The sequence below is a fragment of the Electrophorus electricus genome, chromosome 11 (assembly GCF_013358815.1).
Source record: "Electrophorus electricus isolate fEleEle1 chromosome 11, fEleEle1.pri, whole genome shotgun sequence".
Classification (NCBI taxonomy): domain Eukaryota; kingdom Metazoa; phylum Chordata; class Actinopteri; order Gymnotiformes; family Gymnotidae; genus Electrophorus; species Electrophorus electricus.
In genome coordinates this window covers 21,069,727-21,094,613 of record NC_049545.1, presented here as the reverse complement: position 1 = coordinate 21,094,613, position 24,887 = coordinate 21,069,727, and the positions used below count along the sequence as shown (strand labels likewise).

The window sequence follows — 24,887 nt, the reverse complement described above, 5'->3', positions numbered from 1 at the left end:
ATTTTGACACGCGGACCTGCCCACGCAGACCCGCCCACGTGAGTCTGCCCATGCGGACCTGCCCGCACGCTGAGTCTCTACCTGAGGTAGAAATGAAAGGCCCCACTGTTCCCACTTCTACAGTAACCGCTCTCGTGCCGTTCCTCCCACGGCCCCGGCTCATCGGCGCAAACGGCCGTTAATTGAAATGTGCTTTTCAGGAGCGCGGTGCTCTCGCATCCTGCCCGTCCCGCTGGCACGGCCCCGTCCGTGTGGCGCATTGCGACAGGCTGCTAGAAGCACGCTGATGTAAGTGATGTGATGTTGCTGAGAGCTCGGGGGGTATTTCCAGGTTTCCTCCAAGGTAGCACAACACGGGGGATGATTCATAACAGCCTCTGGTACCCAAGGTACGCACACAAAAAAAAAAAGAAAAGAAAAACTTCACAGACGAGTTCGGCAACTAACGAAACAGCTTCCTTTAAATGAACGCTTTGGACATGCTGAAACAGGGGAACAGGAACAGCCGATTTATTTGTTTAGCGCGTTCTGGTGCCAGAGGTCATTCAAAGCGCTTTACGTAGGAAACAAGCAGAACGCGATGAAAAGATAATGAAATAATGAATTAATACAAAGAGATAAAAAACTAAAACAGAAATCAGCACTGAGTCACTAGACAGAGATTTGGAAAATATTCAGCCTAAGGGCAAATATAACTAGGTTCGAGGTGTACATGAAAACATGTTTATCGTTTTCACATCCTTTGTATTATCTTACTAACCCAGCTGGAGAATCCAATATCACAGCGATTTTGTAAGCCCCATTCATCTCACCACAATGAAAGCAGGAGAGCATATTGGAGCCTTATTGATCTATCGTTCCCACCACACCACCGCTGCAGCAATCCAAACCCTGCCAGTACATCACTTGTTTTCAGAAAGCTTCCCTGCCATGGTGCCAGACCGATGGCCTGGGAAGCTGCCTTCCTGCACAGCGTCACGTGTCCGCTGCACTCAGCTCTTGTTGGAAAGGCTCGGGCAAGTGACACGCCACGCACAGTTGGACTGCGGCTGGAAGATCTCCGCCCTCACCTCGCTCTTCCCCCAGCGGAGCTCTGCCCTCAGCTCGCTCTTCCCCAAGCGGAGCTCCGCCCTCACCTCGCTCTTCCCCCAGCGGAACCTTCATCTCTCTCTGGGCTCTCACTGCCAACCTCTCACAAGTACATCAACAACAGAAAACAGCACCTCCTCTGTGCCGCACTTATAATGTGTGATCATTACTTAGCTGATTAGATATATTCCAGTCCCACTGGGAACGAAATGGGATGTTTTTGGTTGGGTTTCCCCATTTGAAGTCTGTGGTTTTTGGAAACCCAAACCAGGCCCCCATTTTCACTGAGCCAAGCGATGATTCCGAGACACAAATCCCAGCGTTTGTGGAATTTGGATCCCACGCTCCGCTGTCCTCCATCTGCCCATGTAAGTCATGTTACCTTTTGTCATATCACCACACGTCATGTCTGTACCTAATCTTAAGATTGGCATGAACCTGGACCTGTACAGTTCCATCTGAGTAAAGCCAGAACTATACTGTCACAGCCAGGAACAAGTCCAGCTTGGCTACATACCCCCACCCCCACCCCCACCCCCTGCCAAGCTTGGCTCTCTACACTCCACCCACATCCCACCGCCTGCTCTGACAATGAGTCTGCGTGAAGGGAGAAGCACTCTCGCTTGCAGAGAGAACATCTGTTGCAGAAAATGTCAGAGTTGGTCAGAAGGAAACTGAGAAGCTTATTAAGTGCCGGCCTTGGAACGGAACCAGCGCAGGCGGGCGGCGGGTGCCAGGGCGGTTCGTTTTGTCGCCTCATGCGTTCCTACCTGCATCACTTCCTGTTTGTGCTGCTTCAATGCTAGCTGCCCCATGCCACAGCATATCTAAGCGCTATGTTTCCATGACAACGCTGAAAGTCGTAGAAAATGTAGCTTGGGTTTAATCCTAAGGGAGAATTTTGATGCCATATCCTCCATTCAGCACGGTCAATACAAAATGAACTAATTTGCTCTCTCTCTCTCTCTCTTTCTCTCCCTCTCTCTCTCGCCCCCACCACACCCCCTCTCTCTCTCTCTCTCTCTCTCACTCTCTCTCTCTCTCTCTCTCTCTCTCTCCCTGTCCTGCCCAGAAGCACCTTAGGCTGCTTGGGGAGGGGGGTGCGTTTGGTGCAACTTAATTAGCGGCCGAGCACCTTCGACCACGAGCCAAATAAACGGACTGTTTAGCTGATCTCCACCGACCGCCTCAGCTTGAATTATGCCCCACATCCTTTCCTCTCACGTTTTCACTCGCTGCTCATCTGTCTTGTTATGGAGGGGTAACAAACAAGATGGCCGCTCATGCAGGACTGAAGGTACTCCTCCTTCCTGCACCGAGCGTGCGGCTCGGAACGCCGGGCGCCGCTTTTAGCGCCATAGGCTGCTCGCCCAAAACGTCCACCTGCGGTCTCCGCCTCCTGCCACCAGCCCGGGAGGAAGAGACCGTTGCCAAGGCAACGTGCTTGTAATGAACTTCTGCAAAACGCCACTTTTAATTAGCTGGCGGGGATCTCAGGTATGACAGGGATGTTATCGTTAGGAGGACCACACAGCCACGAGACAGAATCCCCATGAGAAACAATGAAAAATGGTAATAATAATAAACAAATTAATGAATTAAAGAGGAAGAAGAAGTAAAAAAAAAAGAGAGAAAGAGAGCGAGAGAGAGAGAGAGAGAGAGAGAGAAGTAAACCGACTGGCAGGTCACGCTAGGTAAATGGAAGGTGGGATTGCCAGTGGCTGGGACCTTCAGTGGAGACCAGCAGCTTCCTACCTGCAGTGCTTGTGGGGGCCGCTGAGGGTCTCGATGACGAAGCACTCGCCGTCATTCAGGCAGTATGCCAGGTCCTTCTCCTGACACGGTTTGAAGTGCTCCGATTTCAAAGGCGGGAGCGTTGGGGCAGCTGTGGAATGAAGACAGGATGAAGAAGACAGAGGACAGATGTTAGTGGGGATCCAGTCAGCCTGGTCATTAAAGAGGCATGGCGACACCACAGGGCCGACGGTGTAATCACGGGACGTGGCAAAACGGCGTCGCACCGCCGCTCTGCGAAACATCTGTGTGTGTGTGTGTCGTGTGTGTTTGTGCGTGCAGTGACCCATTCATCTCCCGGTGTTTAGCAGACAGTGATGGAAGCATGCCGCCTGTTGGAGTGATAGCTCCAAGTCATTTCCGTCAGCACGCACACATCAGCGCAGGCCAGATCGACACCGCAGATCAGCCCTCCATCCGAGTACGTCGGAACAGGCACAGCATCGGGGCTCAGGGTATCGGCGGACCCTGGCCAGCCCCTCCGCTCTGAGCACTCCGAGTCGTTGGACAACACAGAGGCAGGGCTATAATACAGCGCATGTGACGTTAACACAATGTGCTGCGTGTTTGCTTTACCGCTGATACATGACTGCATGGAGATGGGTGCAGGGAAGGATAATCGCTCTCTCGGGCCTAATGAGATTAACGCAGGAAGCTGTTTTGGGATTAAGACCATGTGGTGACGAATAGGCCGGACCCTGGCGTTGTGTGTGAATCCAGAGCTCCTTTCCTGTTGGTACAAGCCGCCGTGTCCGTCTCTGGTCCGGCGGCACACTGACTGATAAATGCCCCCCTGAGAAGCCCTGGATGTGCTCAGGCAAACCCAGTGACTGTCAAGCAGCTGCAGTTCAAACCAGGGCGGCGCGATACATCGTTTCTTAATTATTATCGCAATACTGAAAAAGTTCACAGTACATAACTAAGCAATCTTAAGTGTCTTCATTTTTATTGTCTGCCCCGACTAACAGCTGGTCTTCCTGATGTTTTGTTGGTGTTTTGATTAATAGATTAAAAGCTTTTACAGGATCCACATTAATATTTTTGGTCAAAATAATACATGGCATACTTTAACCATGTCACGTTAAGGTGTTATGTGAGCAATTTTAACCACAATGCAATTTGAAGCATCCAAGCAGATGCGTTCACGTGTGACCTCTGCCACTCCCCACAACTCTCCTCCTTTCCTCTCTGCCACTCTCCTCCCCTCACACTTTTTGTGAAATATATTATTTGTGAAAGGCAGTAATATGCACATGGGCTCACAACTGTTTCACAAATTTTTGTGTCACGCCACCTTCGGCTTCAGCCCGCCACCACCGTTTTATTAAAAACACACACTTGTATTTTCTTCTTTTGTTAATTTTGCTTGCTTTTTTTGCACACTATGAGACATTTTTACATATGAAAGGCGCTATACAAATAAGATCTGTGTTGTCACAGCGATCCTGCTGTCGCAAAATGTAATCAACGTAATACGCAAAGCACACTGTGATGTTCTGTCAGAGTGATAGAATTCCACACCTTGCACACTGAGCTGAGAAAAGATTCTCTTTTAGTGCACAAGCAGAGCCGAAGACCTTCACACACTTCGCTCCATGATCCACAAGCCTGCTGTGATGTCAAGGCAAACCACTACCTGTGCAACTCAACACGGCTGAAATGCCAGGAACATGGTGTCACCCCAGGTCCACATGGATGCTTGAGTACTGGAGTCCACGAGGTTGTACCCTCCATGAGGCTGTCCGCTAAACGAGGTTGTCCCCTACATGAGGCTGTCCGCTAAACGAGGTTGTCCCCTACATGAGGCTGTCCCCTGCGTAAGGCTGTCTCCTGCATGGTGGCTATGTCCTGCAAGCTTGTGCGCAGATCACGCACGGTTGTGCACGACAACCATGACAACAGGGATGGAGATGCTCGTTGGCTTCGAAAGCACAGCCACTAGCAGCGCCTGCACGGCAACCCCACCTCGGGCAGCGTACCGGCACGGCAACCCCACCTCCGGCAGTGTGTTGGCACAGCGACAGGGGCTCCATCAGGTCCCTGCACCACAGGCTCGTGTTCTACAGTGGCTCATAGCGGCTGGCTGGGATAAAGGCGTGTGGTTAAGGCAGGCCTACTCATGACCTATGGCCTGGCCACGCTCAGTATGACTGACACAGCAAAATATGAATAGAAAGGCAGTGTGGTATGTGAATCAGCAATGTGAAAGCCACGTGTGTGTGTGTGTGTGTGTGTGTGTGTGTGTGTGTGTGTGTGTGTGTGTGTGTGTGTGACACATAGAAAGAGAGTAATGGATGCTAGGTGCTAAACCTTCATTCAATGTAGGATTTGAAACCCGTGCTAATAACAACATGCTATATTCTGGAATATCCCATATTTCAGTTTACATATGGAGCAAAAATGTTGCAGTGCATTGTGGTACTGCTATGTTCAGTTGCTTGTGCTGGTACTCTATTAATCTGTATTGTAGTAAATACAGGGAGTCTATGCCGGGAATAAGTAAGCCAGTGTTAAGTTTGCTTGGGCTTAAAAAATGGTGCAAAAAGAATATGTGAAAAGTGTGAGTGCCCTTTTCTGCCCGCTGTCTAAAAGCTTTCATCTCAAAGCTCATTTCTTTCTCATTTCATTCTTAAACGTTCATCCCATCCTTTAGTTACACTGCCCATTCCCTTCCGGTTGCCTTTTCTATCAGCTGATTGGCCCAAAGGTTCATTCCACCAGCCAATCACAATCCTTCGCCCGCAGTCCTGTAGCAAGGCGCCATCTCTTCCTCTGCTCTGTAATGATACGCCATTAAAAATGTATCAGTGTTTAAACCCAAACTTTTGTGATATGACGTCTGCGATTACGAGCTCACAACTCAGTGGGTGAGTGAGTCTGAAACAGCCCCGGGACCACAGAGGAGCTGAGCCAGGTTCAGTCGAGGACAGCACTCCATAAGCAAACCCACTATGGTCTGAATACGGCCGCCTACACGGACTAAAGGAGCAAGAAACACGGATAGGCAAAGGGGACAGCGCCTCGGAGGCCGAAGCAGTGGAGGTGAAATCCCACACTCCCTCCACAGACGAACGCCAATAACCACCACAGCCCGGACCGGGGGAGGAGGAGGAGGAGGGGGGGGCCCGGTCTACTGCTATTTCCCTCAGTGCAAAGTGATCCAATAAATACACCCCCCCCAATACACACCTGCTTCCTCTGCAAAAACTCATATATCTACACAATCCAAATCCACCATAGTGTGTGTGTGTGTGTGTGTGTTTCTTCAGCTTAGTTTATATTGCAGTTGATGGCCAGTCAGCTGCGTGTGAGGAGTGTCCTCACAAAGCCTTCACACCATCGCTGTGAGCCCACTGAGGCACCACACAGGGTAGTTTGCAGCACCTGACACTCAGTGCGTGACTGTAGTGTTCTGTGATGCACTGTAACATGCTGTATTGCACAGTGCATGGAGAGACGCTACAGCCATGTTTGAGAAATAAAAACGATGTTTGAAAAGTTCTCCTGTCCTGTGCTACATGATCAGTTTTCTTTTACTGCTGGAACACGTCATTGTGTTTCCCTCCCTAACTCACACTGCTCACCCTCTACGGCACTCGTCCTGCTCATGCTATAGGCACCTGCTATCATGAAAGATGAAAAGAGAACCCAGCTTCCCTTGGGGAGCGTTTCCCTATAACAGCACACTTCCTCTAACATTTGCTACATAAATGTAAATAATGTATTCCAGTCTTGTGTAGTGTGTCAATAATGTAGTCCAGACTTGTGTAGTGTGTCAATAATGTAGTCCAGACTTGTGTAGTGTGTAAATAATGTAGTCCAGTCTTGTGTAGTGTGTCAATAATGTAGTCTAGACTTGTGTAGTGTGTCAATAATGTAGTCCAGACTTGTGTAGTGTGTCAATAATGTAGTCCAGTCTTGTGTAGTGTGTCAATAATGTAGTCCAGACTTGTGTAGTGTGTCAATAATGTAGTCCAGTCTTGTGTAGTGTGTCAATAATGTAGTCCAGTCTTGTGTAGTGTGTCAATAATGTAGTCCAGTCTTGTGTAGTGTGTAAATAATGTAGTTCAGTCTTGTGTAGTGTGTAAATAATGTAGTCCAGACTTGTGTAGTGTGTCAATAATGTAGTCCAGACTTGTGTAGTGTGTCAATAATGTAGTTCAGTCTTGTGTAGTGTGTCAATAATGTAGTCCAGACTTGTGTAGTGTGTCAATAATGTAGTCCAGTCTTGTGTAGTGTGTAAATAATGTAGTCCAGTCGTGTGTAGTGTGTCAATAATGTAGTCCAGTCTTGTGTAGTGTGTCAATAATGTAGTCCAGACTTGTGTAGTGTGTCAATAATGTAGTCCAGTCTTGTGTAGTGTGTCAATAATGTAGTCTAGACTTGTGTAGTGTGTCAATAATGTAGTCCAGACTTGTGTAGTGTGTCAATAATGTAGTCCAGTCTTGTGTAGTGTGTCAATAATGTAGTCCAGACTTGTGTAGTGTGTCAATAATGTAGTCCAGTCTTGTGTAGTGTGTCAATAATGTAGTCCAGTCTTGTGTAGTGTGTAAATAATGTAGTCCAGACTTGTGTAGTGTGTCAATAATGTAGTCCAGTCTTGTGTAGTGTGTAAATAATGTAGTTCAGTCTTGTGTAGTGTGTAAATAATGTAGTCCAGACTTGTGTAGTGTGTCAATAATGTAGTCCAGACTTGTGTAGTGTGTCAATAATGTAGTCTAGACTTGTGTAGTGTGTCAATAATGTAGTCCAGACTTGTGTAGTGTGTCAATAATGTAGTCCAGTCTTGTGTAGTGTGTCAATAATGTAGTCCAGACTTGTGTAGTGTGTCAATAATGTAGTCCAGTCTTGTGTAGTGTGTAAATAATGTAGTCCAGTCTTGTGTAGTGTGTCAATAATGTAGTCCAGACTTGTGTAGTGTGTCAATAATGTAGTCCAGTCTTGTGTAGTGTGTAAATAATGTAGTCCAGTCTTGTGTAGTGTGTCAATAATGTAGTCCAGTCTTGTGTAGTGTGTAAATAATGCAGTCCAGTCTTGTGTAGTGTGTCAATAATGTAGTCCAGACTTGTGTAGTGTGTCAATAATGTAGTCCAGACTTGTGTAGTGTGTCAATAATGTAGTCCAGTCTTGTGTAGTGTGTCAATAATGTAGTCCAGTCTTGTGTAGTGTGTCAATAATGTAGTCCAGTCTTGTGTAGTGTGTCAATAATGTAGTAGGAAAGGATGCACTTTCTCCTCCAGTCCTCCATGAATACTGTGGTTATCCAGACCCACAGAAGTCCAGTACAAATTGTGTCTTTAATAAATGTGTGTGTGTGTCTTTGTGTGTGTGTGTGTGTGTGTCTTTAAAGTGACATTCTTTCTTTAAAATGTAGAAGGAAATACAGACTGCATAGAGGTATGTTTGTAGTACAGTCACGGAGTGCCAATCACACACACACACACACACACACACACACACCGGCTGCTGTGAGTAACAGTGGTATAGTGTAATGCTGCTGCAATGCAGATGTGCACAGCACTGACATGTGACAAAGAACATGCACACACACACACACACACACACACACACACACACACACGCACTCACACACACACATTAGGCTTCACATCTGCCTCTCATATGGGGACACCAATAAACACACATCAGGCATGAAGATGGCGTCTCTAACAGGAGGTCTTTTTGGCTTCCATCTCCCTCCTCCAGCTGCAGTAGGTCTGTTCTGCTACGCTTGCATCTGTGTTAGAACAAGAAAATGGCCGTCTGTCTCTCCCCCGTGCACCTCCTCACCTACACCCCCACCGCGGTTCACTCGCTCTCAACTTTTGCCCGTATATCCGGAGGACGGATAGACGAGCTGGCGGTGAGCCCCTCTTCCACGAGCATCTCTCTCCACCCGGTCGGGCTCCTGTCCATGTGAGTGTCCGCGGTGGGTCGGCCGTGGCCCGCGGCCAGCGCTAACAGCGCGGCCGCTTTTCATTAGCATGCGCTGGACGGGCTCCCTGCTCCCTCTATCGCACAGCTAAAATGCAGTAGGCCATCTCCTCCATAAATAAGCCAGCTAGACTATAATGCAGCCATCTATATGCTGGCAAAATGGAGGACTCTTCCTTTTGTGCTCCCTCTCTCTCTCTCACTCTCTCACTCTGTCTCACTCTCTGTTTTATCCATAGGCTTAGTCACACCTGGTTTTTCCCTCATAACCCAGGATAAACACACACACACACACACACACACACACAAACTGCCCCTAGCTGCCGTTAGCTGAACGATAACTAACTATTCCCCCTCCATTTTTCTCCTGTCCTGATTGATATTACCCTCTGCAGCCAAACCCAGTCAGCACGTAGACTGCAGTGCCCTCACACGATCCAGCATCCGGGCTGTTCTATAAACTTTAGTTGCTAAGCAAGTATGAGCTCATATCACTGCTATTACCCACATTAAACAGGACGTCCTGTGCCATCCACTATGTGAAACATCAACTTCCATGGACTGATGTCGGCCTCGTAAATGTCACCCACCGTAAAAGAAGAAGAAGAAAAAAAACCCTTCTAAGGTCTCCTTGTGCGGATGCACTCGAGGGGAGAGAAAACCAGTTTATCGGTCCTGGGATGAGAGGCAGGGTGACGTGATGCATGAGAGGACACGGTGTGGACAAGACTAGATGGCCAGTGTCCTCCACATGGAGTAACACCGGCACTGGGATTTTTACAGCTCTTTTAACAGCACCACAGTGAGCGAGAGAGAGAGAGAGAGAAGGAGAGAGAGAGAGAGAGAGAGAGAGAGAGAAAAAGGGAGAGCAAGAGGGAGAGATCTCGGCCCCGTGGAACCTGAAGGTAAGTCCAGTGCCCAGGATCGATGGGTTTTAATCTTCAGAACCAGCCTTCGAACTGGACAGCTTAATCTGTTGAGTCTGACCCGTGTGCGGCTGTGTCTGATCACCACTCATCATTTTCGCACGGGGTAGGAGTGAGCGTCAGCCACGGACGGGCAAACGTGACCTCTCCCCCGTGACTCTACAGACGTGACCTCTCTCCCGTGACTCTACAGACGTGACCTCTCTCCCGTGACTCTACAGACGTGACCTCTCCCCCGTGACTCTACAGACGTGACCTCTCCCCCATGACTCTACAGACGTGACCTCTCTCCCGTGACTCTACAGACGTGACCTCTCCCCGTGACTCTACAGACGTGACCTCTCTCCCGTGACTCTACAGACGTGACCTCTCTCCCGTGACTCTACAGACGTGAGCTTTCCCCTGCGACTCTACAGACGTGACCTCTCTCCCGTGACTCTACAGACGTGACCTCTCTCCCGTGACTCTACAGACGTGAGCTTTCCCGTGACTCTACAGACGTGACCTCTCTCCCGTGACTCTACAGACGTGACCTCTCCCGTGACTCTACAGACGTGAGCTTTCCCGTGACTCTACAGACGTGACCTCTCTCCCGTGACTCTACAGACGTGAGCTTTCCCCTGCGACTCTACAGATGTGACCCCTCCCCTGTGACTCTGCAGATGTGACCTGTCTCTGCCCAGGAATTGCCTCGCCTGAGGATTGCCCCCATCTGGGAATTGTCCTGCCTGGGAATCCGATTCATTCACTCACAATGTCAAGCTTCTTCATTTCTATAGTTTCTACAGTAATATAATTACAGAAACCCTGATCTCCACTACATTATCAAACATGAACCGTCTCAGATTTGAAATGGTTTGAAGTTAATAAACGGCTTAGCAGGAAGCAGATCATTTTTTCACTTAAGTGAAACAAGTTTGTGCACACGGGCATTTTTTTAAGATAAGAAAATCTATATTCTATGCACACGTTAAAATTAAAAAATCAGCACCTTTATAGTGCTGTATGGTTAACGGGTAAACATAAATTGGTAAACAAAGCCAAGCCAATTTAGAATGAAATCAGTTTACAGTTGATTGACAGCAAGGACATCAGAAATGGCTGTAGAGTGTCTGGGGTTCAGACTCTTAGTCCTTGCTGGGTCAGAAACGTCCAGCAGATTTCAAAGGCCAGTGTAGCTGTGGTCATGACATGAGTACACGGTGTAACCGGACATAGTAGAATAACGCTGTCGTGTGTTTAGAGACGACTGTTGGAATTTTTCATGTGCACCACATGCAAAATAAGCGCATACCGTTGTCAGCCCTGCTCCAAGAAACAACCACGGGATCTCACAGGAGCTGGTGGCAGGACACTGAGTTACAGTCCTGAATAACTATTAACCATTAGGGATAGTGACCACTGTTATGAGAGTACAGATGTGCACAGCAGTGACGGTAGATGAGAACAAGACTTCATAGACCAGAGATTGTCCCCCAGCTGTGTGGTACAGTGGCATTTGTGTCTCCATGCATGTCCAGGCGTTTCCTGCTATGCTCAAGAGCAGTTGTGCCCAATAAAGGGTGCAGCGATGCGCCAAGCGACTGTTAGCCATGAGTGGCAAGCGACCGTTAGCAGTGAGACGAGGAAACCAAACGGTCCATTGGAACATGCCTGCACGCTTGCCGACCTTGATGAACGCCTAAGCTGGAAAGAAAGGCGAAGATAGCTCAGTCTCGACACGTGTCTTGTGTGGACACGTGTCCTGTCTACAGCTTAGCTCCAGAAGCGCTTTGCATCTCTCCTGATCTGAGAGGTTGCCAAGCGATGGATGTAGACGTGCGTGCTCGTGCGGAAGCTTTTGCCAGAGATCTCCTCGGTAGTGTCACACTTCCGAGCGCTGTTTCGGGACCAGGGTCAAGGGCTCGGCGGTGGTCTTCTGATTTACTAATCCTGTGAGCAGCGATAGCAGATAGGCAGATAGAGGCACATGGAGATCTGAGCTTCAACATAAAGTCTGTGTTTGACAAGTGGCATCCAAGATGAAGATTCACACACACACACACACACACACACACACACACACACACATACACACATGACACCATGTGATTAGACTGAAATGTTGTCTGCAATACAACAATATCTAAAAAGAGCTATGGAGACTGGCTCTTCTATCATCTCACGTCCCTCCCTCCTCTCTGCTCTTCTATTACATCACGCCCCTCCCTCCTCTCTGCTCTTCTATTACATCACGCCGCTCCCTCCTCTCTGCTCTTCTATCATCTCACGTCCCTCCCTCCTCTCTGCTCTTCTATTACATCACACCCCTCCCTCCTCTCTGCTCTTCTATTACATCACGCCCCTCCCTCCTCTCTGCTCTTCTATCATCTCACGTCCCTCCCTCCTCTCTGCTCTTCTATTACATCACACCCCTCCCTCCTCTCTGCTCTTCTATTACATCACGCCCCTCCCTCCTCTCTGCTCTTCTATCATCTCACGTCCCTCCCTCCTCTCTGCTCTTCTATTACATCACGCCCCTCCCTCCTCTCTGCTCTTCTATTACATCACGCCCCTCCCTCCTCTCTGCTCTTCTATCATCTCACGTCCCTCCCTCCTCTCTGGCCTGAGCTGTAAGCTTCCTAAGCGATGATCTGACACACTGAAACTACACATTTATAAATTAAATTGAAGAGGAAGGCTGTTACTTTCAGCACAGGTTCAACAGTCTGCTCTCAGGTGACCCGATGGCTATCCATGTGACATCCATGTGAGAAACAGAAGAAGACAGAGAGAGAGAGAGAGAGAGAGAGAGAGAGAGAGAGAGAGAAGATGGACGGAAGGATAGAGAGAGGCAGAGGGAGAGAGAGAGAGGGAGGGAGAGGAGAAAAAGAAGGATAGAGGGGGGTAGGGAGAGGGACAGAGGACAAGCTCTCTCTTTGACTCTCATGTTCCCTCTTTACCTTAAAACGGGTTTCACAAGGACAGGGAAATTTTTTTTTTAACTCACAGACAGGAAAAAAGACGGAGCCTTTTTGATAATCGGAAAAGAAAGTACACTCAAGAGCAGCGTTTCCCCCCCCCCCCATGCCATCTGTATCACGGGTGCAGGGTGCATGCGGAGTCTCAGCACAAAATAAATCAAAATCATCAACAAGCGATTTTGCCCCCTATATCCCCCTGGGGGGTGTGAATCAAGCCAGAACGCATCGGGCTGTGTGTTTTTAGGGTTGGTATATTAGGTGGGAGAGAGAGAGAGAGAACACACCATATATGTATGGTTTAGAGGAAGTCGCTTCTCTGGAAACCAATAACGCATTTGCACCGGTCTGAAAGTGAGCGCGTTCAGAGCGATTCGGAGTTCAGTATTGATCAGTAGCGCATTATTGCTGTTTGAAGTTCTTTTTGGCCTGCCTGTTTAATTCCAAGGAAGCGCCTGTCTCAGGAACCCCAGCGGGTTAAATATGGGACCAAGATAGGCCAAGTCTAAATCCTAAAAACAAAGCCATGAGTGGTGAAGCTTAGAAAAGCGAGGAGAGGGAAACAGGGAAAGCATTCGTTCATTCATTCATTCATTCATTTGTTCGTTCATTCATTCCTTCGTTCGTTCATTCGTTCATTCGTTCATTCGTTTTGAAACATTATATACTTTGGGAAAGGTGATGGGGGCCCCCTTGACAGAAAGATGACGTGGAGGAATAATAAAGGATCTCTGCAGTGTAGTTCTTCCTCAGTATAGTTCTTCCTCAGTGTAGTTCTTCCTCAATATAGTTCTTCCTCAGTGTAGTTCTTCCTCAGTGTAGTTCTTCCTCAGTATAGTTCTTCCTCAGTGTAGTTCTTCCACTGTTCTTTATAACAGATACAGTGGTGATGCAAACACGCCACTAACACATTCACAATACTGCCAGACACAGAGAGGGAGGGAGAGAGAGAGAGAGAGAGAGAGAGAGAGAGAGAGAAAGAGAGAGAGAGAAAGAGAGAGAGAGACATATAAGAAGACTTACTCCTCCTTCAGGTCCGGCATGACAACCAAACAGGAAGCATCTCAGGACATGAACTGGGTGTTTTTCTGTATTTGCTTGCTTGATTGGGTGTAGTGTGGGTACGGGTGTGGGTGTGGGTGTGGTTGTGTTGTGGTGTGGGGTGGTGTGGCTATGGCTATGGCTATGGGTGTGGTGTGGTGAGGGTATGGGGTGGTGTGGGGTGGGGTAGTGTGGTGTGGGGTGGTGTGGTGTGGCTGTGGCTATGGGTGTGGTGTGGTGAGGGTATGGGGTTGTGTGGGGTGGGGTAGTGTGGTGTGGTGTGGTGTGGGTGCGGCGTGGGTGTGGGTGTGGTGTGGTGTGGCATGGCTGTGGGTGTGGTGTGGCGTGGCTGTGAGCGTGGAGTGATGTGGGTGTGGGTGCGGTGTGGTGTGGTGTGGTGTGGTGTGGTGTGGTGTGGGTGTGGTATGGTGTGATTTGGCATGGGTGTGGTGTGAGTGTGGGTGTGGTGTGGCATGGGTGTGGTGTGGCGAGGGTGTGGTGTGGGTGTGGGTGTGGTATTGTGTGGTGTGGGGGAGCTTCTGCTATAGCTGTCATAATGCGCTTTGAAAAATTCCGGTTTTGTGCACATGAGCCGTCTTGGCTGCCGTCTCTAAACACACGACAGCGTTATTCCACTATATGTATTGTTACTCCATGTACTCATGTCATGACCACAGCCTTTGAAATCGGATGGACGTTTCTAATCCATCAAGGACTAAGACTAATTTCCATGATCTTAAAATGACCAGCGACGAGTGCAAATCTCCACTCCTTTGTGCTGCGAGCGCTAATGTAACCATGAAAGATGCGTCATTGAACCTCCAGCTGTCTTCATACAACACTGGGTCTCCATCAAAAAACAGCTGTAAAACGATTTCATTCTAAATTGCCTTGGCTTTGTTTAAATATTTATGTTTACCCGTTAACCATACAGCACTATAAAGGTACTGTTGTTTAATTTTAACGTGTGCATAGAATATAGATTTCCTGATCTTAAAAAAGGCCCATGTGCACAGACTTTAAGCAAAAAAATGATCTACTTCCTGCTAAGCCGTTTATTAACTTCAAACCATTTCAAACCCGAGACGGTTCATGTTTGATAGATCAGGGTTTCTGTAATTATATTTTCTTTCAACTGTAATTGCAACTATAGGAATGAAGAAGATTGACATTTTCAGGTTTTTTGAATTTGACTCTTATGAGGACAGAAAGCTTGTGAGTGCATGAACCGGATTCCCAGGCAGTAAGATTCCCAGGTGGTCAGAAGTTCTCTTTTCTTTCTAATAGCCATAAACACACACACACACACACACACACACACACACACACACACACACACACACACACACTCACACACTCACTCACACACACACACACACACACACACACACACACACACATACACAGAAAAACAAATCCACAGTCACAATTATTGTATTACTATTATTATTGTAATCAGTATTCTGACCTTTGCTGATCAGACAGTTTCAAGTTAACAATGCTCTCTCTCTCCCCTCATCTCTCTCTTGCTCGCTCTCTCTCCTTCTGTCTCTCTCTCACCCCAGGTGGTGGTGAACCAAACATACGCTTCACACCACTAAGGCAGAGCTGAAGGTGTTCTGACCGGACGTCTCCATGACCACCAGGAGCCGACAGCCATTTGGAGCCGATTCCAGGGGTCCGGGCTCTCTGAGACAGAGTTCTTGTCCTCTAGGGGAGACGCTCTGTCTCTTTGAGCGCAGACCCAAATGGAACAGCTCGCTTCCTGACACAGTGTCTGGAGGAAACTGCTCTCCCTCTGCTGCTAGGGCACGGGAACGACCAGGCATACCGTACCCGGATGGACGGGGTCAGGCAGACGGACCGGGGGAGACAACGCGGAGACTCTTTACTACCTGCACAATTGACTGCATGCACAAAGGTCAATCATAGCTCAGCAGCCTTGAGAAACGCCATCCACAGGCACCATTAAGATGGGTCAGGCCGCGGGAACAGCACAGGGAGTCATTATAACGCTCTGACTGGCCATTACCTTTCTGATGGGTTCTTAAGGCCCATAAATGCGCTTTCTCCTTCTCTGGCACTAAGGAAGAGAGAGAGAAAGAGAAGGAAAGTGTCGTGTGTCTGTGTAAATGGTGCTTTCAGATGGAAACAAACGCAGAGGAAGGTGGGGGCTGATCTACATGTGAAAGAAACGTCTCACCCTGCCTCTCCACACACACACACACGCACACGCACACACACACACTTTCCCTAATGCCGAACTTGGTTATTTATTTTCCCAGCATCCCTCCCCTCTAATCGCTCCATGTGCAAAGTCAGACTGAAATTCTGTGTAAATAATTGCGGCGCTACTGTGGAAAGGTTAATGAAGTAATTAAAAGTCAGCATGGTGAATTAAGAGTGCGGAGTGAGAGCGTTGCCCTGATCCTGCCCTCCTGGACACCTTCCCTGGCAGGGACATGTTTGCGGTATGAAGAGTGTCCTTCCTGCACCGTGTCATTCCACGTTACGTCACTCTACACCACACTGCGCATGTTTAACCGCGCTGCCCCCGAGTCCAAACAGGAGGGACCACAGAGAGTGGTGGAAAAGAATGAGATCCCGTGGGACCCCCAGATCCGGACAGATAAACAAGTAGGAATGATCCCACCAGACATGGTGACAGTGGACACGATGCAGAAAACAGCACCGGCGGTAGAAGTGTCGGTCCCAAGCGATGGAAACATCTCATATTCCAAAGGAAGGAAGAAGAGAAGTATGAAGAATACCAGGGAAGAAACGCAGAGGATGTGGAAAGTTCACACCAAGGTCGTCCCAGCGGTCACCTGGGGCAACACTAAACTGTAGGAGTGACTCCAACAGACCCCGGTTAATTACCTGCAAAACCTTTATATTGTAATGGTGCAATACACATTCTAACAAAAATGCAGCATACAAAATACTACAGAATACTACCCCAGTGTTATATAATAGATGGATAGAGAAAGAGAGAGAGCGAGAGAGAGAGAGAGAAAGAGATGAGGAGGGAGAGGTAAAGAAGGAGTTTGAGGGAAAGAAAAACAGAGAAAGACAGACCAAGCTCCAGAGAGATTTCTCCAAGTTCAACTATTCAGTCCAAGAGCCCCACCCAGACCCACCCAGCCACACCCATCTCTACCAACCTACACCCATCTCTACCCAGCTCCGCCCAGCTTCACTCCCACTCTCCCCCACCCTCTTCATTCCCAGACCCAGGCCTTCTTCAGTGTCACCTTCACCAAGAACAAAGTTTGCCACCACTGACCAATCAAAGGCGAGCACATACTGGCATCACCCCTGCCACAACAACAATCAACTATCACAGCAACAGGAAGTCATGGCTGGTGGTAGGACAGTGAGTTATAGTCCTGAATATCAACTGGCCATCTGTGCCTTAAGGAGATCGCACAAACGTGACCACTGTGACAAATACATATATACACACACACACACACACACACACACACACACACACACACACACCCACACCCACACACACCTGCTAGCACACACATGCATGTGCATGAACATATACATGCACACACAGACACACACATACATACACACATATGAGCACACATGCATGCATGCACACAGGTGTATGACGTAAAGGCAGGCAAGCAGAGCCAATAATCTCCCCACTGAGAGATATAATTAATCTCTCCATAGGTGGGAGCCAGCCGTAGACCAGAGTGGAAAGAGCAAGGTTACAGGCTCCAGTTTCACACACACACACACACACACACACACACACACACACACACACACACACACACACACACACACAGGCACGCACGCACACATGTGCACATATGTGCACTGCACACACACATATGCACACCCACACACTTGCACACACACACAGGCACGCACGCACGCGTGCACATATGTGCACTGCACACACACATATGCACACCCACACACTTGCACACACACACATATGCACACCCACACACACATGCATGCACACACGCACACACTCACACACTCTCTTTCTCTTCCTAATGAAGTACCCCTCCCCATCCACATTCATTATCGCACATCATACCAGTGAGCCGGTTTTAACTAAGACTCCCAAAACACATCTCTATCTCTCTCTCTCTCTCTCTCTCTCTCTCCCTCTCTCTCTCTCTCTCTCCCTCTCTCTCTCTTCCTCCCTCCCTCCCTCCCTCTCTCCCTTTGTGTCATCTCCTTTTTTCTATGTCCAGCCTTCATCATATTAATATGTGGTCATTATGTTCCTCTGCATGTAAGCACATAAACACAGAGGTGCATCATATGTAGGAATGAGTTGCAAAACAACAAGAACAAACACAACGAAAAGGTATCAACCACAGTGGCACCGTGGAGCCCACATTGTAATTATCGCCATATCCAGAAAGCCCTCCGTGTGTCTGTGAAAAAGGCACAATGCAGCCATCACTTTTATAATCAATTTTCGCAGTGGGAAGGCTACCCAGGTTAGGGAGGAGCAGGAACCCACACTCACTCCCCAAACGGCACTCACACCGGCCTCTGGCTTCAGTTTATCCACTTACTGATGTGAAGCTGGAGTCACGCTCATTCACATGCGCTGCACACGTGCAAACATGCACACGCGCAAGTACGCACGGACATGCGCCCAGGCACTTGAAACAACATGTATCGATTCCTTGCAACAATACTTACATTTACATTTTGCCATTTAGCAGACGCCCTTATCCAGAGCGTTTTACAAACATGCTTTGTCATTTACTCATAAAGTGTATTCCAGCCAGGACAGGAGGTTACAGTTCAAGATGATGAACTAGAATGCTGTTGAAACACAGGGATCACTGCAGATGCCTAGAAGTGCAACACTCTTTACGTTCTCTCTTACGCAAAACAAACACAAACACAAACACAGCTGTGTGCATCCACGGGGCGGGGGGGGCGGCGTGTGCTTTGTCAGCTGCCTGTGTGGAGTCTCCGTTGTCTGGGCGGGCTTCTCTACTCACCAAGGCCCTCTGCTCCACGTCGCCTCCGCGCCGACACTGCTCCACCGCCGCTCCGCCCTGTTTCCACAAAGCCACCCCCTGCTTCATCGCACGTTCGGGGGGGACACTGGATTCCAACGCACTTCGCCTCAGTGTCTCGGTATAAAATGTACATTTGTGTACCGACCAGTGGCAGCAGGAAAGAATCAAACGTTGCAGCCCCAAAAGAGATCAGTGGGGTTCTCCGTGTCAGAATGCAACACTTATTTTGACTGGTAGCGGTTGAGCAGCGAGTGAGGGATTCATCTGCGCTTTCCACGTGGAGAAACAGAAGCCAGGACCCACCGCAGAGAAAGAAAAACTCCAACAATGTACAAGGAGAAGCCTAATCTCGCACCCCCCCACCTTCCGCCTGCCTGTAAATACGGATTCCTTTGTCACGATAACCATAAAAACAAATCTGATGTTCACAGTTCAGTAAAGTACATGAGATCTTTACCAAGGTAGCGTGAGGAGGGGGGTCCAGAAAAATGGTCAATTCTGCGTATGGTGACGCCGGACAGGGGAATCACGTATTATAAATGCCCGTAGAATTCGTCCAGGAAGAGTCACAGAGAAATGAATCCATGATGACAGACAGCAAAGGGAGTATGTTGTGTTGTGTCTCCATTCTGAGCAGCACACGAACCTGAAGTGTTCCTCCACAGGGCGAAGAACATCAGCTCACCCGGCATGTCCTCCTGCGTACCCGGAGGCGGCACACCACGACAACTACATGCACTGCTGCTTACTTTTGAGGGACCAAAACGATATAAAACTATTTTTAAATAAATGTTGTTTAATAAATATCAGTCTTCATGGTGGAGAGGCAGCCGTAGGTGTGTGGAGCACGCCGTGTCAACTTTAAGTGCGTTTCGTCTCCTCGTCTCCTTGCTCAGTGCTACATCAGCGGTGGAGCACAGAAATGCTGGTTAGATGTGTGATGTACCTCGGGTCGGTTTTCCCACCCAGCACTCTGTCCTGCTACGGATTCCTGTCAGGAGGGATATGGTGATGACCATGGCACGTCAGGAGGGGTGCCCGGGCACGGGGAGGAAGTGGGCCGAGTGTGACGGATGGGTCTCAGATGGTGCGAGACACTGCTGAATGGGCTGATACTGGGGTGCAGCCAGCAGACACTCATCTTGGTCAGGGATGTGAGTTTCGTTTGAACTGGGGGCTTCCCATGGTGCACAGGGAGGAGTTCACCCGAGCAACCTTTGGTGTTGCTCTCCCACTGAGCCATGGTCTCTCGCCGAACGCCTCCTTTACACATGCAGGTGCGGCCCCCGAGTGCACACGGACAGGCATCGCACTTATTCACGAGGTAAACAGTTCTATTTAGCCAAGCTGCTAATCTGCCGGGTGTTCGGCTGTGTCGTGTCGGCAGGGAATGGTGGATGCTCCTGGCTCCCGGAAACCTCCTGCACGAGCTCAGTCCACACAAAAGCACACGACAAGCCTTCAAAGGGCCACTCATGCGTGACATGCAGTGCAGAGCGTGGAGATCAGACACCATGGAGGGACGGGAACGCGCAAAGCAGATGTAGTTGGAAACTATGAAATTAAAAGAAATAATGCTAACAAAATAAAATGCAAACGTGGCCTTTCAGAGTGTTGGCTTCCAAGCTAACACAATCCAGAATCAGCTAATGTGATTGGTCTCGGTCCTCTTAGTCAATCCATAATGTTCTTCATCTGCATTTAACCTCCTCACCAGCCTCATGAGTCACACTGCATTCAGACTTCCACACAAAGTCAGTGCTGCTATTTAATTACTGCTAATTAATCACCCCCCCCCAAGAAATGACCCTCCCTCTGCAATATTCCCCCTGCAATAAGGCATGATGGCATGCAGTGCCTGGATTGCTCACTCTTTCCTCCAGCTTGCTGTACCACGGTGGTGTGTGACGTTACATCCCCCAAGACAGGCCGCTGTTGATGGTCTAATGTCTCGCCCTCACACATGAAAGGGCCCGACCACGTCTTGCTAAATCATACACTTTTGAAGACTTAATCCACCCCCCCCCCCCAAACACGCACACACACACCTGCCAACCACACATGACTCTGTGGCATTTGACAGATATTCTTATGCAATATGGTGGAATGCATTTGAAACTGCTCCTCCTCGGCCACTGTCAGAGAGTCGACTTCCACTTCTTAACAAAAGAAACAGTGCCAACAGCGCGGCCTCTCCATTTTGCATATAAATGACTCTTAAATAATTCATGACGAGTATGTGATTTACATGTCCAGGGACACTTTGAGCCAACTCGGAGAGAAGCATGCGAAGACCCTTTTTTTTGTGTGAAGACCCATTTTTGGAAGTTTATCTGGGCTTTTGCCGGCCTTTAAACCGTCTTTAGCGGTACGTTACTGGCTGCGGATTAAACTGTCTTTAGGGGTACGTTACTGGCCTTGACTTAAATGGTCTTTAGGGGTACGTTACTGGCCATGGATTAAACCGTCTTTAGGGGTACGTTACTGGCCTTAACACATCCTTTATACATCCTTTTTGATCTGGGTTTAGGACTAATCTTGGTACGGGGAACCAGTCCTGTGCTTTCAGAAGTCACCTGTTAGTAGCAGGTTTATTCCTGTAATGCTTAAGACTAAAGCAGAAATTTCTCACACAGAGCCCAAATACGGCTCACACGGACCACAGCCTATGATGGTTAAAGTCCCATGGTGGCCGCAGGATGTTAATTAATACAAACCAGCTGATTTAATGAAGGAGGCATATGGCGCCCAGTAGGAGGCTGGTGTGTTTAGTGTTTGCTTGCTGCTCTGAATGTTCAGAACAATACCTATAGGAAAACTGGACAATGCAGCGAAGGAAGCAGCCAGTGACCTATGACCCCCACTGGAAGACTTCAAAAGACACAGATGCCTACACTGAAGACATGCTGAAGAGGTCGAGCATCTAGTCACGTCGCTTTAGTGTTCCAAGTTGAGGAAAGAGTCTGTAGTGGACCCAATAGTGAGACATTGTGGAGGTGAGTTCGATCTGAAATATGCAGGCTGCTGTGTAACTGGACCGGACAGTTCACATACAGTTCATACACTGTTCATACACTGTTCATACACTGTTCATACACAGTTCATACAGTTCACAAGTGAGAACAAACCCAGTCTCCATAAAACTTGAAACAAGTAGGACCGCACCTTTCTCCATTTGTTACATGCAGGTGTGTTACGGGAGTTATGTGCAGGTGTGTTACATGTGTTATGTGAGTTACGTGCAGGTGGGTTACGTGTGTTATGTGAGTTACGTGCAGGTGGGTTACGTGAGCTATGTGTGTTACATGTGAGTTACGTGCAGGTGTGTTATGTGCGTTATGTGCAGGTGTGTTACGTGGGTTACGTGCAGGTGTGTTACATGAGTTACGTGCAGGTGTGTTACATGTGTTATGTGAGTTACGTGCAGGTGTGTTATTTTTGTTACGTGAGTTATGTGCAGGTGTGTTACATGAGTTACATGCAGGTGTGTTACGCGTGTTACACGCGTTACGTGAGTTACATGCAGGCGTGTTACGCGAGTTACGTGCAGGCATGTTACGCGCGTTACGTGAGTTACATGCAGGCGTGTTACGCGCGTTACGTGAGTTACGTGCAGGCATGTTACGTGCGTTACGTGAGTTACATGCAGGCGTATTACGCACGTTACGTGAGTTACATGCAGGCGTGTCCCACTGACGCCCCACACCCCTCCCAGCCACTCCTGTCCCAAGGTGGGTCTTCCCCATCGCTGCTGTACCAGAGGGGCCAGGTCACTAACACTCAGTCCACCGCAGCCACAGGAATCAGATTAATTGGACTAATCTGCATGTATGTAAAACTTAGCCGCTGATGAAATATTCATGCCTGACACAAGCCCATTCCTGCAGGCCCTGGTGACACAGCGAAGTGTGAGGGGAGGGAAGCAGATGTTTCGTGCTGGCAGGCCCAGCTCTGCATTCTGATTCCCCTCACAGAAACAGCAACACACTATAATCAACACAATGTTTCCTTACAATGGCCCAAAGGTTTCTGTTAACAACAGCATAAAGAATTATATTGTTTTTTTTGTTTGTTTGTTTATTTTTGTGGGTTTTTTTTTTTTTTGGATTTATTTTATAAAATTAAGATGTCGGACACGTCCTTGCGCACAATACCTGCTCGACTCACTTTTACTGCTTTAATACACTTGAATATATTTATTATATTATCACTCGGATAAACAAGATTTCATTTCACCACATGCCCAGATTTACGCGTACAGCGCAGCGGGTTATTCCGAGCGCGGAGAACATCCTCGTCGGCTCGGGAGCGGAACCCGAGACCCCGGCGTAGCCTCTGCCGTCTGCTACCTGCACTGCCACCTGAGCGGCAGTCGGAACTCCGTCGGAACGGTTTCCAATATGCAAATATGTTTTTTATCTCGCGTTTGCGAGGCCTGGCAGTGTCCTGTTGTTTGATTCCTGACCTTTAGCGAAAGTTTTCCTGCATGAATACGATCACATCCCCACACCGGTGCATGCACAAGGGGCGCGCGTGTGTTACAGCATTAAACAGACAAAGCAAACACTAGCACGTGACATTAAAGAGGTCTGGGATTTTAATAGCGCAAAGTCACAGTACTTGTTAACATATAGAAGCTCTTTCAGGCTTGGAAATAAACGAATTAAAAAACTAAAAAAGAGGCGGTTCATGGCTGACATTTGAAGGGGTAAATGTAATCGAGCGTGTTTAAGTACTGCTGCTTTCTCTGTTGTGTGTCTTATGTGCAGCCTGTTCAACACAATTCGTATTTTTTTGGGCAGATAACAGTTAATGAGCCAAAGCTTGTCGTAATGGTATGATTAATTTGGCTGGCGAGTGAAAGATGAGTTAATTACTGTCCAATCTGTAGGCTTGCTCATTCACTCTAAGTCAAAGTCTTCTCCAGACACTTCACTCTGCACACACACGCACACGCATGGACATCAAACTAAGCAAACATGCACCCCCCCCCCCCCCCCACACACACACAAAAACACAAAAACACACAGAAGGCAAAAAAGTCTGTTATCTCTTACTGTGTAAAACCAGGATGGTTGGATAACTTTAGCACACGTATCTTAATGATTTTTGTGTTTGTGTCATTATGCTGTGTGACCTGTGTAGGAATCATAGACTTTTCTGCATTGTGTCCCTATTTTAGAAAATCAACGTACAGCTGACCTAACTGTTAACAAGTGTCCCATAACAGTTAACATGCCTCCCCTAAGTGTTAACAAATGCCTCATGTACAATGTTTGGTTGCAGGTCATTTGTAATACCAGCCAGAAATCTGTGACCCAGACACTGGAGACTATTTTCAACAACATTTCTATTCGTTTTAAATATCTTGTCATTCTCTTGTTATTTGGCCCTTTCAGAATGATTTGAATGCTTAGGGGAGTGCTAGAGTCGGGAAAAAAAAAAAGCTGTACATTTGTGTGGGACATTTCACAGAAATCCAATGAAAAAGGCTCTTGTGAGTTGGGTCCATAATGGAGCCATTATGCAGCATGAGGGGTGTGTGAGACCAGCGAGGGATTTGGGCACCATGGAGAAGAGAAGCCTGAGAGCAGGCAACGTTACTGATGCATCTGAGCACGAAGCTCTTCCACCCAGGTTAGCTACAGCCAGTGTCCGGAGCCCATTCTCCACCTCCACCCAAACAGATGTAACGCTGACTGCAAAAGGGCAGAGGAGCCCCGGGAGGTGCCACGGGTCAAAACCTTCCACTGCTTATGGCTTATGATTATGGCCATAGGAATATGGCCGTTTGGTCGTCTAGACTGCTAAATGCAAACTAATTTATTACGAGCAGATTGCAGTTCAGCAAAGTGCATTTCCTGTTTGTTTTTGGGTAGTTCCGTCTCATTGTCCTTTTATAACACTGCTTACGCACACGCACACGCACACACACAAACACACACACACACAAAGTTAATAATGCCACACTGATCATATTTTCAACCATGACAGAGACATTTGGTCTTAGCAAAAGAAATGCCCCAATACACATACACATAGTCCTGTATTACTCTCTTTGTTGGGTACCTTCATTGCCTTGTATATAACTGCAGATAAATAATGCATAGAAAGTTTTCACATAT

General features: G+C 48.1%; 1 protein-coding gene across 1 annotated transcript in view; it reads right to left on the bottom strand.

The window, feature by feature from the left end:
* LOC113587874 (pro-neuregulin-3, membrane-bound isoform) overlaps positions 1-24,887 on the bottom strand; it is a 228,595-nt gene that overhangs the window by 78,183 nt on the left and 125,525 nt on the right. Inside the window, exon 2 of the mRNA XM_035531281.1 lies at positions 2,845-2,974. Within this exon, the coding sequence (XP_035387174.1) occupies positions 2,845-2,974 (130 nt within the window). The remainder of the gene's footprint in view (positions 1-2,844; positions 2,975-24,887) is intronic.